The sequence below is a fragment of the Topomyia yanbarensis genome, chromosome 2 (assembly GCF_030247195.1).
Source record: "Topomyia yanbarensis strain Yona2022 chromosome 2, ASM3024719v1, whole genome shotgun sequence".
NCBI classification, from domain to species: domain Eukaryota; kingdom Metazoa; phylum Arthropoda; class Insecta; order Diptera; family Culicidae; genus Topomyia; species Topomyia yanbarensis.
In genome coordinates this window covers 7,410,026-7,430,347 of record NC_080671.1, presented here as the reverse complement: position 1 = coordinate 7,430,347, position 20,322 = coordinate 7,410,026, and the positions used below count along the sequence as shown (strand labels likewise).

General features: G+C 39.1%; 1 protein-coding gene across 1 annotated transcript; it reads right to left on the bottom strand.

Annotated features, from left to right (window-relative positions):
* Positions 1-16,646: 16,646 nt before the first annotated feature.
* Positions 16,647-17,100, bottom strand: LOC131685910 (uncharacterized). Its single transcript, XM_058969932.1, has 2 exons — positions 17,046-17,100; positions 16,647-16,991 (listed from the first exon to the last, which is right to left on the bottom strand). The coding sequence occupies exons 1-2, from the start codon at positions 17,049-17,051 to the stop codon at positions 16,737-16,739; spliced, it is 261 nt and encodes an 86-aa protein (XP_058825915.1). The 5' UTR covers positions 17,052-17,100; the 3' UTR covers positions 16,647-16,736.
* Positions 17,101-20,322: the final 3,222 nt, after the last annotated feature.

Below are 20,322 nucleotides of genomic sequence, written 5' to 3'. Positions count from 1 at the left end.
CAAATAGTCAAGTAGGAGGAAACTGCTAAAAGGTCATCAATATTTCATACATTTTGTCTCATTTTCATGGTTTCGTGAGCTTGCACTCATTAGGGCGTTTGCACAAAGTGCATTGAAACCGAACAGAAGCTATTGGGTAGTGAAGTGTGTGAGGAAATGTTCCATTTGCCACCTGCATTCGGGAAGCCGGTTGTAACTAAATAACGGATTTCCGATTCGATTGTTGGTGGCTAACTTAACTAACAATAAATTAATTTAGTTTAGTTATAGGGTATAGATCACACGGCGACTACATGGAATTAGTGAGAATAGCTCAAGTTCCGCTAGTTTGGGATAATCGAACACTATTTATTTACTGTCCAAATTATAGATCATTGAATAGGTCATCAAGAATGCAAAGTCAAACAAAAACTTCTATAGGGTAAATTCCACAATGAGAGTCAGATTTCATGTTCAAAACCTTAAAAAGCGGTATTGGGCACCAACATTTTACGCCGACCGTGCTTTAGCAATAATTTAAATTACTGCATACCTTACCAATCAAGATTATATTCAATTAGTAGCTGAACTGTGACCCTAAACAATGTGCCATATAATCCGTCACACCAGCAACCGGCTAAGCAATACCTTTTAATTAAGACCCCGCTTAACTATAGCAACCAAGCAGAAATGTTGCTGCTGATCGATCCGATCTGCACGAGCCAAGGTCGTGTGTAGGAATCGCGGTTCCACACCCCTGTGAACCCTTCTCTCTCTCTCTCGCGGCAGGAATCGGACACCAGCTTAATTCCTTGTGGCCGTAGTCTCATTCTGCCTGCTAATGTTGTTGTTTTGTCGGGAGTTCTCTTTTGAGCGACATTAAACTACATTCATTCAATTAAAGAAAACAGAAAAATGGTCTGGTGCAACAAAAAAAAACAACACTCGATACGAGTTTTTGTGCTCGCTTCTCGGATCATTCAGCTTAGCCGAACAATATTTACACTGGACGTCAAGCTTGTAGAACTTTTTCAGCTTCTTGACATTCTCTGTTGGTTCGGTGTTTTTTTTTTGTTGCTCTATAGATATCGGTTCAACAAAACATACTACTGCCGACGCTTATTTTATGGCGCGTTGAAATACGCGCGCCCATGCTGTTCTACTACAAGTCCCACGCGCTTTCCGGGAGCAAGCGCACACGAAACAATCATCTCTGCCCAAGCCGACTCCAAGTACACCAATCTCGATGCGTGGTGCGTCTAGCAGAATAATGCGATCGATCGTTCGTCACAATTTGGAAACATATTTAATGCGAATTTATCTGTTCCAGCACAACATGATTTAAACCATTCTGATTTCGAATTTGAAAAATGTTGTTAAAATAAGCTGCTAAACGCACCCTCCATGGCAGTATCAGTCAGCCTCCTGGCAACCCTATACCATCATATGGAGTTTGACAGCGACCAACATATATGGGGCGTTATAGCTATAAAGCCCCAAACAAAGAATTATGTTCGGCACTATACACGATATTCAAGCATTCCACACGAAGTTTTGCATCTTGTGGGATGATATAATACCATCTTATTCAGAAAATCAACATTTAGTAACTAATTACAGCTTTTAAGCATTCGATTCAAAATTTATGTTTTGATTTTCATGGCAGTGATGCTGGCTGTACAGAGACGTCGTCCTTGACAGGGGGCTGGTATCAGTACAGTGCGGCGACATCGTTTGCAACGTATAGGTACGCTGCCGTTGATTATTTTCCTGATACCGGCCAGCGAGCAATGATTTGATTCCGCATGGTTTCAACCAACAACTGAATTAATCCAGTTTTGTTGGCGTTGGTACCTCGACATGGCAGAACAGAACTGTACGATTGTCTTTAACTAGCCTTACAAACGTATATTGAAGTGTATGATACTAACTACGTATAGTGAGGGGGAAACAAGAGAGATCGATAAACGGATTGGAATTTCGCGGCGGTGGTGTCCGGGTGAAATCTAGAACCATTGTGTATCAGCCGCAGGGTGTCCAATGGCTTTGGTTTTGGTGGTATCCGGGTTTCTGGTTTTGGCAGTCACTGTCAATTATGATTATGATTGGGTGGAACACTGTCGATTGTGGTTCAATAATTCACTTTAAAGTCAAATACGGTTCGATATGTTTGGGCGGTCGAAAGTTACTTGGAGCAGTGGCAGATACAAGAGGAGGGTCCTGGGGGTCCGGACCTCCTCCGAAATTTTTTAACCTTTTGAGATATTTTAAATTTATGACTGATTAGCCGAAAAAATCCTCATAATTTCATATTACTTTCAATCTTAAAATCATTTCAAACCAAATTGGTCACCAAAACTGATTTTCATTAAATGAGGTTTTGACATATAACGTATTGCACAATGTTCATTCCAAAATCAAAATTTTGGACCCCTCCCCAAAGTATTTTTTCTGGATCCGCTCCTGACTTGGAGCAAAGATATCAATAGAAAAAATGATAGCCAACTTCGAAGAAAAATTAGGGGTACAATTTTGTGCTTCTATTAACCAAATCACTAGATAAGGTGACTTTTTAGCATAGTTAAAACCGAAGCAACAAAATGTCAAGTCGGCTGATCGAAGTTGTTTTGTTAGTTTGTTTTCGTTGACTCGCTGGTTCGTGTTTTGTTGTGAATAATAATAATCTTCAAATTATATAGAATAGTGTGGCATTTCCTGGTGTGGATATTTTGTGAATTTATTAATTCTAGCCAAACATGTCAAATGGTCCTAAGTGCAAATGACAGTTTCTCTTTGTTTACTTTCTCTTTCGCTAATAACTCGGCAATTTATACGTTTGTTACTCAACTCTTAGCAGAGTAAGATAGTCGAAATCAGAGTTTTTCTATATATCCTGAAACAATATTGACAAATTTTAAGATGACGCTGTAATAATCGAAGGAGAAAGTAAACAAATAGAGGCTCTCATTTCCACTTAGGACCATTTGACATGTTTGTCGAGAATAATTCTCGATTAATTATTGATTTTTTTCATTTGGAAGAACTGGAAACTGTCAGCAAGGTACAAAAATCTTATTATAAATTTAACTGGAAGTCGTTGTTTTTTGTTTGTTTTATTGTTGTGTGAAGTGGGTAATCGGATAGGAGTGTGTGTCTTCGTCGCGAGCGGTTGACTCTCGTAGAGCTCCCTTCGAGTCGGTTAATTTTCATCATTTTTGGCACAGTTTACTGTTTACTGGTTATCAAAAGTGTTAATAACGGTGCAATTTACCAATTATACAAAGTGAAGTGTTTTATAAAAACATTTTTCGGCATGTTTTCGACAGACGCGAGTGGTGACAGTTTGTGAATATTAAATTCCGGCAAATGAAAAAATATCTTTTCCTCGCATTACGGGCCGTCGATTCCCGATGCAAGGACAATAAAAGTGTATAGAAAACATCTAGAAACACAGTGTACATTGTAAAAATAGTGAAAAATGGAAAAATGGACTTCAAAATTCGATCCGAAAAGTGCAAAAATATGGCAATAAGAAAAATTGACATTCAAATAATTGGCGTTTCACCAGCGACTAGCGACTACCAGGTGTCGCCCAAAATTCTTCGCCCGAAAAATAGGTGGCAAACCAGCCGGTCGGTGCTCAGCTAATTTCGTCCGCGTCCCTTGTGACCTATTTTTCATTGAGTGTTTCATCGGCGGTGCTATCTTTAAAAATGAGCCGCCTTGGATATTCAACTGTTTTTTTTACTGTATTATTTTATTGCAAATGAGTAGAGGTTTTGAGTCTTTTATATTCGGGATTGCAGATATTTTGTCACATATAAATTTTGGGTGTTCGTTGATGTGATGGCGCTGCAAGGGAACACGTATCTGCCGGTCGGCATACTTTTCTTTGGACTGAGCAAACTAATTTTTATGTTTCTTTAGGGTTTGTTTTACCAACGGGGGAACTGATTCACAGAGTATTCAATGTGCTTTGGGAAAACACATGGCCTTATTTGAGTGGAATGATGACTTCAATTATGTATAAGGTTTGAGCATTGACAATTCGCGAGAGGGATCGGGGATCGGTTGGCAATTACCTTCAGTAATGTCAGTACGAAGAATAAGTGTTTTGCTGTCATTTTCATTGCTTAGTTTTCTATTCTATCGCATGCCTCCCCGCGAGTCTAAGTCTATTGATGACATTTGGTCCTTATACCAGCGACGACTGGGAGCTATCAGCCTTCTACTATTATTAAAAAATATAAGCAGTGCTCCTTATAGCCGGCTATCCGGAGTTCAAGGTGCTTATTTTGCTAATCGTATTAATACAACAAAGGATAAATTTCCCAAATTCTCGGCAGCCGGCTGCCCAGAGCAATTATTACATGATAACGCTATTGACACATTTACTAACAACTCTCCCCATCCCGTGATACATGTGGAGATGCAGAGGATTCCTCGGTCTCTAGTAGCAACATGTATCGGACTAACATTCCTTCCTTTCCCAGAAGATCTGCATTCGGACGTGGCCGGCGTCGGTATTGATCAGCATGCAGGGATCAGAATAGATTGTACAATGTGGCTCATCATGTTATTCCCAAGCATGTTGTTCTAATGAACATTTTGCAACCTAATTTGGTTCTGGTCAATAACGAAGTAGCAACTACGGGCGATCTCTTATGCTTATGCTTATGCTAATTGATTTTTTCATTTGGAAAGATTGCAATTAATTTTGACGACAGCTTGCATTTGTTAAAGCGTTTTGTTGTTTGTTTGCACTTCTGCTCGGTCTATTTTTTGATAGTTTTAAAATGTTTTCTTTTAGTTTCAAAAATTAAAAAAAATCGAAAGTCCGCCATTTTGATTTTTATCGGTGGAGTTGCTTCATTGTGTTACCGTTCATAGCCAATTCAATACTAAATATGAAACTGTTTTGTTTTTTTGTTTTCAGATGATTCGTTTCCAAAAAATTATGACACTCACCAAACATATATGGCGAGTTTGAGCAGCTGATTTCACAGCAGCCATAATAACAAAACGCTTTTAATCCATCTAACAGTGTGACGAGACATTTCTTATAACTCTTATCACTCTCGTGGGATATTTCATCGATTGAGATCATTTAGAACTTGATGCTTCGCGATGTTTTTGGAGGACACCTACTACGTGGGATAGTGGCAGGACTCAGAGAATCGCTTAAATCCGCATAGGACAACATCAGCGCAAGAAATCTCAGAGGCTAAACAAAATCAATTTAAAAGCGGAAAGTAGCCCATAAAATAGACGGGCAAACGAATTATTACTAATGATCTGTTAATAACATAACTAAGTTCTTCAATCAATGCATTGTGTAGGGAAAACTGAATTTTCCTATGTTGTGCTAGGCCAAAAAATATGGAAAAAATCGAATCCATTTGAAGTGCATACTCTCAAGAGCGTTTACTTAAATTTCCAACGCGACTGAGAACTAAGAACTAAAATTGCAGCTCTTGATATCACGCTACCCAGTGTCGTCTTTACGCATGGGCACACTGGGCCAAGACCAAGGGCCACGGGATTCTGGGGGCCCCGCACTTAGGATTAATATAAAATCATTCAATAAACTAAATTTTAAAAAAAATGTTCATAACATTTTCGTGTGAAGATAACAATATATCTGTAGCAGCTCGGAATCGCATATTCCACCGTATCCCATGTGATCAAGAAGTTTAAAGAGCACCATAGCGACAGAAAATGAGCCACAGCATGGCTATTGAACCACTTCAAACGTAAACCTAACATTTCGATTCAAGTTTCAATTTATTTTTAACAATCAAACATTTACTACACTACGTATACAACGTTTGGAAGGCACCAAACCTCAGGGCCGGCGGAATGCGTGGATAGTATGGGTAGTAGGGCATCGCAAAAAAAAAATTTTTTTTGATTCTCAAAGGCCACCCCCTCTCATATTGTGACAAATGTCTAAGTAAGCTCAGATGCCAAATTTCACATCATTTGGACAATTCTAGACTCCCGCCCACTTCTCTTGAAATTTTTGAAATTGGTGCAATGGGAAAATATGGAGGAAAATATATTAAATGCTATAACTTTTAAAGTAGCAGTCAGAAAATTACAATTTATACCTCTTTTTAAATGAAATAACCTTAGTATTGGAATGGAAATATTCCTGTTTCTATAAAAATACGGAAAAGTGCGGTACTGGGTCATTTTGGCCCCAAAATCACCTATATTTAATTTTTTCAGCTCCGTGGTGCAAACCATACATATTTTGCAGTTTTTCTAATGTGAAAAAATCTCAGAAATCAAACGAAATCTTTTTGACCTTTGTCCAAATACGAGAAGTTGGGGCTATAGGGCTTTTCGTCATTCATATGAAATTTTATCATTTTCTCGTACATGTATCTCTATTATTCTTCATTCAATTTTTATAAATTGTACCTTGTTAAACGTGGAAAATCCTTAGGAACAAAACAAAAATAGATTCGTTACCGGTAAAATTCAGAAACATCAAATTATCTGACATATAGTCTCGATTTCACATTTTTATCATAAAATCGCACATATTAACTACATTTAACAACAAAATTATTATTTAATTTACTACTTATAGTGAAAAATGCGCTTAGGAATCACATGAGAAAAGTTTCATACCTGGAAAAATAGGTGAAGTTGAGGTATTAGGACATTTAATGAAAAATATGTGGTTTGTAGAGTTAATGTCAAAAAATTTGATGTTTTTGAATTCTAACACAAACGGATCTATGTTTGTTGTATTCCTAAGAATTTTCCACGTTCAACAAGGTACAATTTATTAAAATTGAATGAAGAATAAATAATATATGCACGAGAAAATGATAAAATTTAATATAAATGACAAAAGGCCCTATAACCCCAACTTCTCGTATTCGGACAAAGGTTCAAAAGGTTTCGTTTGATTTCTGAGATTTTTTCACATTAGAAAAACTGCAATAATATGTATAGTTGCACCACGGAGCAGAAAAATTTTAAAAAATAGGGGATTTTGGGGCCAAAATGACCCAATACTCCACTTTCCCGTATTTTTCTAGAAACAGGAATATTGTAATTTTCTGATTGCTACTTCAAAAGTTATAGCATTCAATATATTTTTCCTTCACATTTTCCCATAGCACCAATTTCAAAAATTTCAAGCGAAGTGGGCGGGAGTCTACAATTGTCCAAATGATGTGAAATTTGGCATCTGAGCTTACTTTGACATTTGTCACAATATGAGATCCTTTGGCCTTTGAGAATTAAAAAAAAAATTGCCATGCCCTAATGGGTAATACTACCCACTCGAAAATTACCGAGGGGGGAATTACCCACTCGAAAGTTCCGAACAAATCAAAACCTGAGATTAACCACGTATGTGTTTTTTTCGCACAAAATTCTTGCGTTCGAAATCCTCGATGTAAAATAATTGCAGATTTTTATTCAGATACAAATTTCTTTGCTTTACAATTTAAATTTCTTGAGAATAATTTAGATTTGTTTGAAATTTGGAATTCATCTTAAAACAATGAGTTCAGATCAATAGACAAAAAATATTAAAATTCACTTTTGTTCAGACTATGGGATGCAGTAAGAAATATTTGTAATTTTTTGACATGAATAATCATTTGATTAAAAATTGAAGCAAGGAGAAACAATCACTAGACAATCAGTACACTTTGTATAAGGAAGGCAAAAGATTGTTGATCCCAACATCAGTAGCAGAGACCGTATCAGAGAACAATCAGAGAAAAATGACAAGGAAAAAAAGAAATTAAACTTGTAGCTTTGTGGCAAACGGAAGATCACTATCAGGACCAGTGGTGCAAATTTGCATTTTCAAATGTCAACTTCTAGTTTAATTACACCTCAACTATGATTCAAAATCAAAGCCTCCCTTAATCATTCACCTTCAAGTAGGCGGGATTTTCATGACCAAACCGTACGTCTTCATTTCAAATTGATGCTTTTTCATTCACTAACCAAAGTTGTCATGTGCTCTGTAGATGCCAGTTTAGGTCAAATGTTGAAATGTTATGCGTTTTCAAGCTTACATGAACAGCAAGAAGTATGTTCAGAGTAGTTTTGCTAGAAAAACCTAGTCGATACCCCTGTAGAGTGATATTCACAGGGTCGATGAAATTGAAAATGATTGGAAAATGATTGAGCAGCTCGACTGTTTGAATGAATGATGCCAACTAAAGACTGCAAATTGAACACAGTAGGGCATGATTTGAGATTTGTCTTTCCTTCAAGATCAAAACTACCTGTTGAAAATTTGCAGCTCTGATCAGGACATCATGAACCGGATCGCTGGCCTCCTTGGATCCGCTTGGAATTCTTGGGATCACATTTGCAGGTACCTGTTAGTAAGTCAACCAAAAGAGTAGATATAAATAAATTTGGAGGAAACCAAGCATATCTCGGACTAGAACCAGGCCGAAGGGATTCGTTTAACGCAGATCTGGCACTACACAACTTGAAAAAATCGTGTAAATTTACGTCTCTTGACCATGACTATTCGAGTTTGTTAGATTGTGGTAAGTTTCGAAATACCTCAACGGTAAAATTTAGTTTTTTTGGTGTGTAGAACACTAGGCGCACGACCAGACAACACTTTTAATATCGCAGAGCGCAGAGAACGCTCTTTACGACCCCAATACGCCGGAGATGCGCATTCAACGTATAATGATTGGACATGATCCGAGATGCCACCCGAAGGAAGTCACGACGTTCATCCATCCTTTTTAACCAAGGTTGGTTGATGTCTTTGGGATTCCTAAACTTCCATTATCCCATAAAATTTGCCTATTTTCGAGCGTTCTCTAACTCTAAATCTAACTAAAAAATTCGTTAAAGCTGCGCGATGTTTCACAAATATTACCTTCTAATGCCTAAGTGTCCGCCTTCTCATTTCCATTCTAATCTAAGTGTCGCTTTTGTTATTACCCGGAATAGATCAATGCGAATTAACTAAAACTAATATTTTATCAGGCATTTCGGAACGATTTCTATATAAAGAATCTAGGCTCCCGGGGAAATTAGGAGTGCTTTCCATGCTCCATCGATCGAAGCGCCTACTTGGAACTGTAACGATGTAGACATGGTCGTAGGTAAATATAAAACCATAGGTTTTGTGGGGAAAATGCTTAGCGCGAGTATCTTTTCTGTCAGATGAATTTGTGTGTTTGAAGAACAATTATTACGTTTATATACATTATTATAATTTCATCGCGAAACGTCTATAATTTGAATGTGCATTTATTATATTCCTAAATTAAAAATTTGGGCGATCTGACGTTCAGAAAGCCTTCATAGGACCTTTTCGCATACAATTCTGCCCACAACGAAGTGGGAAACCGTCCACGATTGTTCGCGCCAGATATTCGTTTTGTCTGACCTTTAATGTCAGTGTAGAAAAACAAGCCAGTCAAAACGCTGCACACTGCCACCGGAGGAATTTCTCATTTTGATTTGATTGTTTCGGATATAGTGAACGCGTAGCTCTTTCAATCAATGGCCGCCCTGGTGCCTATTCGTGTCATTTCCACTGTATTCAAGATGGTCATACTGAAATTGTCGCGAATATCATGCAGTAAGATAGATCGGTTGACATGCCGTGGGAGTTGAAATCTTCTCGAAAAATATCAATAAATCTTTGCCTTTGATTCGGATTTTACAAGCGACAACTTCAATACCTGGTACCGAGCAAAGGCTAATCCGATTGAAATATTAGCACGTTTTGATGCCCAAAACGCTCCTCACTATTGTTTTCGGCCATGGCGAATAATGCTAAGATTGAGGAAGATTTACGTCGGAAGTAAACCTAGAAAATAATATTACTGAAGTATAGACACTTGAAGTTTTGTATATACCACGTGGACTTTCCGAGACCAGGAGCCAATGTCTTGATCCTCTCCGTATTTTCCACACCGTGCCTTATTTCTACAATGGGTTCTTCAGTTCATGCTCCGGGTTACAAAAAGGCGAAGATGTAGACGAACTCCGTTCAAAAGAACAAGTGTTGGAAGAACAAATCCCGCGAAAGGCTCGAAATGAGGCTGATGGAAAATAAGTTTTCTAATACTCCTCGATTTTCACTGATCACTGCTTGCATACCAGAATTTACACTGACTGAAGCAAAGGGATCTGGAGGAGACTACACCATCAATCTTTACTTCCCGGGCGGGTACGCAGACAAAATACTTTTTCGTACACGATCGAGTGTTGTTTAGTTAGATCACACGATTTATCTATGACGTTAAATGGCTTGTCTTTGGTCCGGAAGTAGACCATCCGGGGGCCGGTTGTATTAGATAAAATTTGTATCGAAAATGAGACTTATTGGTATTATTTTTGCCATCGGAGAAATATTCAAATAGATCTCCACTAAGTTTGTAAGGATGTCGGTCGCCGGAGGTACCCATCGGCTCACACTCAGCTAGTTTCAAAGCACAGTCAGAAAAAAGCCGACTCGGAATAGTGGTGGGGTATTTCGGGCGTAGTTAAATTGATTTTTTTTCTATCACGAACGTCAACAGCAAGGTAGCGAATGCACAAAACATTAATAGTCCTTCCAGTCATGTACGGAACACAAGACATATAGTTTGGATCCACGTATCCGATCCGAGATTCCGGATCCAGACTCTTGTCTGGATCTAAGCACCAAATCTGGGCCTGGTTGAAGTCCTGACCTGGTAAGGGGATGGGCTAGATCCAGGGACTTGTCCATCATCGGGTATTGGTCCAGATTTGGGAACTTGTCCGGATCTGGAAACTGGCCCGGATCTGGAACTAGTCCATATCCGGAAACTGATACAGATCCAGGAGGTCCAAATTTGGGAACTGGTCCAGATCTGGAGCTGTGTCGGATCCGGAAACTAGGCCGGATCCGAAAACTGCCTAAAATTTTTCTTTCACTATCCAAGTTACCCAATAAAAAATCTGTAATTCCGCTTATTCCTGCCAAAATTGGTGCAGATTCCGGCCTGAATTTGGGTAGAAATCCGCCGGAACTCCAGCTGGTTTGACTCGATACTAGTACTATTATAGAAATCGACCGAATTATCCTACAACGTCATTCCACCGTTTACTACCTTTGCGGTAATATGAGTTTAATACCGCAATGCGCAATTGCGTGGTCTGTCACCAAAAAGGCAATAGAATCATACCCAAAAGTAATAGAAACATGCCCGTTGGACTTTGGGTGTAGTATTCAACAAACACATTTTCGATGAGCCGTCGGACAAACAGCCCTGTTAACAAAGAGTGTTTCCAAATAGCCACTGGATATTAGTGGAATACCTGCTGAAGGTGAAGATGCAGCTTAGGCTCAAGGAGGTTATGTATCTACAGTATCATAATCTTCGCAATGTAGTACTCATATCATTCAACACGTTAGCCCAAGCCGAACGTTTCGTTTTGCTGAACAACTTGAAGCACGTGGCTCAATGTGATAAAGTTGGAATTAAGATTCCCGTGTATATAGAAAAAGACTACGTTAATATAAAGCTACATGATTTACCACCACGTACCCCTCCTGATCTAATCGCAAAATACATGTCGCAATACGGAGAAGTAGAATCCGTTACACCTGAAACGTGGAGAAATTTCTTTCCAGGTACACCTAATGGTGTTCTTGTGGTGAGGATGCAGATCGAAAGACCTATCCCCTCACACTTGACTATAAAACTTAAAACCCACGAAACTACTATTAACCAAACTACGTTATGCACCCATGAGGGGCAAACTCCTACATGCAAGCATTGTAATCAGACAGTGCATCACGGACAACCTTGCTCGGAAGATACAGAGGAGAATGCATCTCTACCGATTGCCAACGCATCCACGGCAAACCAACCAAAAAAAGAGTTTTCAATACCAACACCTGAACCACAAACGGTTGCCAAATTCGGGGAAGAAAATAATAACAATGGCGACGAATTTACATTGGTCACCCGTAAGTGTAAGAAGCAGAAAAGAACACCTGATCGCGAGCACCAAAATACTTTCAGCGATGATGACCTTGATATGAAGGACAGGAAAAAATTAAATGATCCCCATGACGCAGCAAGCGAGCCGCGAAAGAAGGTCTCCGCTCGCAATAAAAAGTTGCGAGCACGAGATTCAACGAATAATCAATAATATTTGTTTTTATTTTTGTTTTTACATATTGTATACACATGAAAGATCCACGGCTCCGTTAAGCTACCGCTATGAGCCGTGTCAAATAAACTAAATAAAAAAAAACAATAATTTCAGGCTTAATGAAGTTCTAAATCATCCAATGATTGGTATGCAATACTGCATGTAATATTTACAAATGTATTACATAAAATAACAATCTTATGTTACAAAGTTCGTTGTAAACTAAATTCTCACACGTCATACAATTCGTATTTTGAAACGCTAGCTGCTTAACTATGTTTTGAACAATGCTAATATAAACTATACGAATCCGTAAATATATATGTGATACTACATACGTCAAGTATTATAAAATCATAAATTTGAAAAACTTTCAATTAATTTTCCTTCCTAGAACATCTAGCAGTTCATGTTTTGAAATTATGTAGGACATCGAACAGGACTTATTTAAGGTTTAAAATCTGATCTTCAGAATAATTTGAAGAACGTAGAATATTTTGTAATTGCACTTAGATGTTTTACACAATATATTGTAGTATATTGAAATTTTCTGGACCAATACAGTAAAATCGATACTTCGTTGAAATCAATGTAAATCCAATGTAATTTCAAATCACAATCTTCTAGATGTTTTAGTAACGTAAAATAAATGGTTTGTAGTACAAAAATTCACGAAATAGGTGAATAAGTTATCATTCGTGAAGCTAGCGTCAGCATTTAACATTTTGCGCCATTATAAGTTTCCTATATGTGTATCAGAGCGTTGAGGGGCGTGCAGTTTACAATGTATTTTGTACATATACGACTCTGTGTGACAACTGTAATTATTATGCATATTTTTAATGCCAAATTTATAATCACATTACTCCACTGAGCCTGCAATAGTTGTTATAAGAAGCTTTGAATCATTGGTATAAACAAGTTCAAACACTACCCCACATTAAATTCTTACAGAATTCTTCAATTTACTTGTTTAACAGAATTCTGAAAACAGAAAACAGAATTATGATGAGTCTCTCATATATTATGAAACAAAACCTAGAAAAAATTGGAATCGAGACGATTCAATAAAATTCAAAAATTCCCATACTACAAAAAATTTAATACCATTCACAATTTCCATCCGATTTAAACTAATAAGTGTTAATGTTTTAATAACCCATAAAAATATAATTTTTAGGATTGCTTTATCTAGCCGAAAATCTTGACCAAACGCTCATTTTCTTTAAAAAATGAGAAAAAAAATTAAGCAAAAGTTTAATAAACTCGCAAATAGCGTCAGAACCAGTAGTGGAACGAAAACAAAAAATTCAAACGATTTAAAGTGCATTCCACCTTTAATTCAACTTTTTTTAAGATTTCATATCGATGCACTATCACATTACTTACTAAACGTAGTTTTTATTTTATAGGTAAAAGTTTGTACTGTAACTCGAAAACTGTTCTACTGTAGACTTCATTTTCGGATTCAGTACACGATTGTACATTGAAAATGACCACCAGTTTATTGAGTTCAGAAATGCTGTAAACTAGTGATATTATCGCTAATCTTAATGCCGAAGAACAAATTAAAAAACTTTTGAAACTTGTTATGGAAAATCATCATCATTACTGGAATTTTCTTTTTCACGAAACTTTTCGATAATCTTCCGTCACTTGCGTTAGTGCACTGGATGCACTCTGCTCTGAAAATCTATGAAAAATGTTCAAATACTTTATAATTTTCACAACCTTATTGATATATAATAAGCTTTTGTAATATTGTGTATGAAAAAAGCTGAAAATTTCAGTATTTTCTCTCTATGCAACATATAAACCCTTAAGTATAGCAAGTAACTTGGGATACCCTTTTAACATAAACTATCGCACGAATTGGAATAGGTTCGCTGAATTTTAAAAGAAGTCGATAAAATAACCCCTTGAAAACTATAAAAAAACTATGAAAAAAGTATCCCCAAAAAATGGAATGTACCCATTAACAGAGCCGTACCGTGATCTTCTGGCGCCCTTGGCGGAGATTCAGTTTTGCGCCCCATGCGTCATTTGTCTACGCTAGCAGCATTGTCAGCGAATATACCGCAGTGAACATGAAGTTAATTATCTGTAAGACAATCTACCCGAAAAGTAATATATATTTCAATGTACCATCAGGTTCAGAGAAATAAAATTTAGCCTATTTCGAGCAAAGCCATCAGTATGGAACACCAACAGAACAATACAGCTTGGTGAAATTTTAAATATAAGTTGACTGCAGATTTGTCTCTAATATCATTTGAAGTTGGGTGTTTGAAGGCGACGGACGAAGTATTTTTTCGGGAGACTGAGACATCAGTAGACTGTGTATGTAGGCGACGGACGGAGTATTGTTGCGGAAGACTGTATGTGTAAATCTGTCTAGTGAGCTGACGATTTTTTAAGGAATTCGACCCGCCTCTTCGGTTCAACCCTTCAACAACAGCTATATTTAAAATACCGAAGGATCCAATTTCAAAGCAACCACCGAATATTATAACCTGACACTCGGCTTAGCGGTCAATTTTGCGTAAATTTTCACCCGTGGAGAAACACCAAGATCTCTTTGAATATTCAAAAAATTCGTAGTTTTGATGCAAAATAGCTTCAATAGTCAAAGAACGTCAAGATTTAGTGTCATCTCTAGTTTTTTTTATTGCTGATAGCCTTTACGGGACTACAAAATGCATTAGAAATGTATGAAGCGTCGAATCTTGTATCATATTGTAAAACTTCCTCTAAAACTTTCGGATTTTCGAAAAAAATTCTTTTTTTTTTCAAATTGTCACCAACATTTAACGTTTCATGCATATTTAAGACATACAAAAAATTAAGAGCTGCATTTCTAAACTCAGGTATCTCAATTTAAAAAAAATAATGACATTATAGGACATTTGTTCCGAATGCTAGGAACATTTTTCGATGTGCTATATCTATATATCAATATATTGAGGAGTCAATTTTTAGGAATTGTGACCTTGTTTGTAAATTGCTCATTACGGTATATATCATTACATTCGAATCATCAGTCCAAGTGCCATCACGACGTTCTGGTTATGTCCCAGACATTATCCACCTATTTTTTTGCACATGAAAGTAAAACAAAGCTACGACTTATTCAGCGGTAAGATATATTTTGCCCAGATAAGCTCAGAATTCTGATATTATGTCTTTAAACGAAGACTACCACGTCTACATGCCCGCTCACAAAGTTGAAATCGACAGTGTAGTCACTGATTCGAGTTTGTCATGCGTGGATCTACTGAAGTACGAGCTTCTTTCAAACACCCCTTACACCGGTGAATCTTAAACTCCCTCATCTGGATATTAGAAAACAGCTCGGAATCGTGCAGTCAACGGTGAGTCGTGTGATTAAACGTCACTACCAAACTCAGAGCATCGAAGGGAAGGAGAAATGTGGAAGTTCTACTAGTGATCAGAATTACAAGTGTGTAGTGAAAGCGTTTAAGCAGAATCCGAATGCTTCGGTCAGGGATGTGACCAAAAAGTTGAATCTGTCCAAATGTTTCGTTCAGAGAGCCAAGAACCGGGAGGCACTGCATACGTACAAAGTGCAGAAGGCTTCAAATTACGACGAACGGCAAAATCCGGTGGGAAAGTCACGGGCTCGGAAACTGTACACCAAACTGAACACCAAGATGGAGTACCTTTCGTACCCAAGGACATGAAGCCCTCGGAGGCACCGGAACTGAGGTCCATCGAAAAATACTGAGCAATTATAAAAAAGGCACCACGGAAGCATCCCTAGGAGGTCAAATCTGAGGAAGATACGAAGAAAAAGTGGGTTTCCGTACACAAGAAACTGCAGCCAGGTGTAGTATAGAACCTAATACGTGGAGTTAGGTGTAAGGTACGAGCATACGTTATGGCATTGAAGTTGAATGAAATAAAAATGCCAAAAGCTTACTAATAGGTTATATTTTATTGTCTAAAAGGTTGAAAAGGATCGGCTAGGTAATTTTTTAAGGGTTTTATTCGTGATGCCTTTGCTTTCCATTTAATTGTTTTGTTCTTGGAATGTCGTGTTTCATTAGAATGAAAAAAGAAAGAATAATAAAACGCCGTTTGATTCAATTAAACATAGGCAACACTCCCGACTGTCAGCTGTCCGGAGATTTTTTCTTATGTTTAGTTCCTTTTTGGCAATCCGAGCATTTCCAAATTAATTCAACACACGATAAACTCATCACAAATTCTCGGCACCCGGCTGCCCAGAGTAATATACACATGATAACACTTCTGCGAGTTGCATAAATCATGTTACTTGACAAGGTGAATCTAGATTTCTGTAACTCTACCCAAAAAACAAAAATTACAAATTGCGACATTATTGTTAACGATCAGAAGAATTGTTCGATGAAAAAGGTCAATTCAAAGAATAGTCAATGAAATGTTGATAAAATTTGTGATATATTGAATTCCTCTTATTGCATATAGTAAGAAAATTATATATCAAAAAATGAAATTCTTCAATCTCAATGATGGTTTATTGCTTCAAAAAAATAAATCCTTTAAAACTCAACGTCCTTGTACAAAACAAAAATTTCTCACATCTTCAACCCAAAACCGCTCACAGTCGATCACCACCACCCGTTACCGTATCCGCCATAGTTCCACAATCCACTTCCAGCTACCAGCGGGCTACCGTATCCCCAGCTTTTTCCATACGATGGCCACGACCAGCCACCCCAGACTCCCGGCGATGCGAGAACCGTCTTGCCGTACAGACCTCCGTAAGCTGGCCAAACTGTGCTGCTAACTGGCCATCCAACCGGAACCGGGTTGGCTTCAATGGTGACGGCTAGAACCACCAGGCAAAGAGCTGCGATCACGAACTGAAATTGGGAATGGAATCAGACCGTTTTTTTTTATAAAAAGTAATATCATACCTTCATTCTGATATGATTTTAATTGTATTGAATTGAAACAGATTGAAAGCTATCAGTAGACTGAAGTATTGTTCTATTCCGTTTGTCTTTTATACCGATTTCAATAAGAATTAATTTTTGAACTGGAACAAAATGTCGACACATAAAGTACTGTTTCAGGTCATATTTTTATTAGAACGTCTTACAAGAAAAAAGCAATCTCTTGGTGAACGCATTTTTGGTTTATGTTGGTGGTTGGAGCGTGAAATCAGGAGCAGTCAACTGTGAAAAATGAAAGAAGATACCTAATTAACAACGCATGGTTTTGATATCGTTTGAACAGCTGGTTCTGTTCAACTTCAGCTGAACATTTAAGTAATTATCAATTGTTTATTCAAATCTAAAACATCAAGTTTTGATTGAATTAGTTATGGAATTTGCGTTTCGACTTCGTCTCATCAGAATCCGACACCAACTTAGTAACAGGACTAAGCTAGCGCCAGATTGACGCTAGCTCCTAAAACACGGAAACACAATTTGTGTTCCTGAGCAAACCCCTGGTCCCGCGGGATGTCTCGCAAGAAAAGAAGCTAATTTGCCAAGCCAATGCAAGATGCACTATGCTATATTTCTCCTCAGTGTACGAACTGAAATTGGAATTGAAGTCGAATCTTTTTGCCTTTCTCCTATAGAATGGCTATGAAATCACTCTAAAAATCAGCTGTATAACCGAGGCCCGGAGGGCCAAATCTCGTACACCATTCGACTCAGTTCGCCGAGTTCGGCAAATGTGAATTTTTCTAGTAAGGTTGAAAGAGCTTCAAAAGCCTGGTCTGTAGTGTACTGGCACAGCGTGGGACTCACGACATACGTTCGTGCCTAACCACCAAAACACTGCTTACTCTTTTTACGTACTTCTTCCTCATGGAACTACGTCAAGGTATTATTTCGTCGGGGGGCTCGTTGTGCTTTCGTCGCACCTCTTTCTGCTCTATCTCGGAGCCTCACTTGGTTCATGAAATAGCTCGACCTTTGTGCTTTGATTTAACTCTCCACTCCTCTCTTGCTACTTGTCTCTATTCCTTGAACCATTTGGCTCTCGATCTTATCACGATCTCGATCTTATTCGATCCCCGACGGATGAATTTCTCCCGAAATCAAATACGCGCCTCCTTGAGCCATTTAGCTCCCAGCGTTATCGGGATCAACTCGGATATTATCCTACACCGACTGAGAGTTCTCCAGCAACGGGATTTCTCTCGGTACCGGTGTTTGTTTCGTGAGCCAATTAGCTCCCATTTTCGTTACGATTCTGTCGGGTAGTCAACGGGGGCGAATCTACCCTACCGTGAATTCCCCGTCGGTAGATTGGTCCCGATACCGATGCTCGTTTCCGTGAGCCATTTAGCTCCCAGCTTCGTCCCGATCTACTCGGTCTAATTCTCGGTGGTGGATCTAGCCTACTCACGAGCTACCCGGTAGGGTGTCGGAGTGGGTCCGGCGATTCCGGTGAAGCCTGTCGTCCGGTTCACTGACGCCCTGTCGATCCAAACCCGGTGCTGTGTCGCATACTACTCAACTGGTCCTCGGCGATGGACCTAGTGTACACCGTAGGAGAGTTCCCCGGCGGCGGAATTTCTCCCGAAACCCGATTACTGATTTAACGGAGACGTTCTAGCTATTGGCGCTACTTTGTTGGTCCCTTCGCCACTTCCTCTGCAGCTCGGAAAGTATACTCGTTACCCTTCTGTTCACAGCGTCCCAGATATGCTCGCCGTGGCACATCTCTTTTATGATAGTGTCCACTATCACACCAGACATACTCCTACGAACTTCTTCGAACCTAGGCCATTCAAATACCACGTGTTCCGGGCAAAGTGGTGACGAAGCGTGTCCAAACCGGCACTTTCGGAAGCCTACTACTTGGATTGCCGTCATCCCTGCACTATCCACCACTTAGTTACCGTTACCGGGAGGAACACGACACACTTCGTTTCTGTTGTCGACTGCCACAACAGTTGTTGTGCAATGTCGCAATGATTGAGACTGGGTTATCTACATCATCATTGATCTGCCTTCGCTATTTTGTACGCAGGGCATTTGAAGCCTCCCGTTGTGTGATTGTTTCCGTCCATCGGTTTGCAGATCATGCACTTTGGTTGCTCTAGCAACGTGCCCCTTTTCTCCGCATTTTCTGCTGGTGCAGACCTGTCCGGTCCCTTTGCAGTTCCTCGCCAGATGTTCGAGGCATCTGAAGCATCGCCCCATCTGTTTGGTAACTCGCGGAGCGACTCTCAGCGAGCACACCGACCATCCGACTTTTATCTTGCCGGTCTCCGCCAGCTTGTCGGCAACGACCACCGGTAATCGAATCGCCGCCGTTTGAGTTCCACCATACGATTTCTAAATCCAGATAGTCGCCGGTACGTTCAGTTTGCGCTGATCTATCAGTGCACCCTTCAGTTCTTCTACGGTCGTTATCTCGTCTAGACCCTTGCATTCGACTACAGCTTCCTGTGGCAGAGCTATCACGTTTGCTTCGCTGCCCAAGGATTTAGCAACGAGCTCGTGGTTGGTCGAGCTCATGACGGAAGAATCCTTCTTCAGCTCTAAGATCATCTCGCCTTTCTAAGTGCGTCTCGTTTTAACTACGTTCGCTTCTTGTTGGCCTCGGTGAATTTTTAGGCTATCTGTTTTTCCTTCGGGAGCGAGCAACGTACGCACATCTGTGTATCACAACTATAGCGAACAGTATGAAGTTCGATTTTTTTGCTGAGAGCGTCATCCCTCCAAATTTGGACCCGAACACTAGCGAATCGAACTCTCGCTATTCTCAATAAGCGGCTGCCAACTCCCACTCTTCAACCCCCAGCAGAGTATAAAGCCGAAGAGTGTACACAAGAGATTTAGTGCACTTAAAACCAATAAACTCTCTTTCTCTCCAAGCTGCTCCAGAGCTCAAATCAGAAGGTTATAAAACAAGAGAATCCGTCGCTCTCTTCGTTTTTCACTCGTCAACACCTAGATCTCTTCCGCTAAAATAGCAACGCGTTTTCTACGATTGCGTTCTGCATTTAAATACACTGTAAATCCTCGATAGTCATATATATCTCTCGATCATTGCGTTTCGATATTTGTTACACCTAAGGAAATTTGCATACGATTATTGGCATTTTACTATATTCACCACAGTTCCCAGCTCTTTCAACTCTGGGTTCTCTCTCACTTTTTTGAGAAGAGCGTCGTAGGAGGTCGTACCGCTCGCTTGGATGAGAAGGCTTCCGTTTCTCCTTCTTCT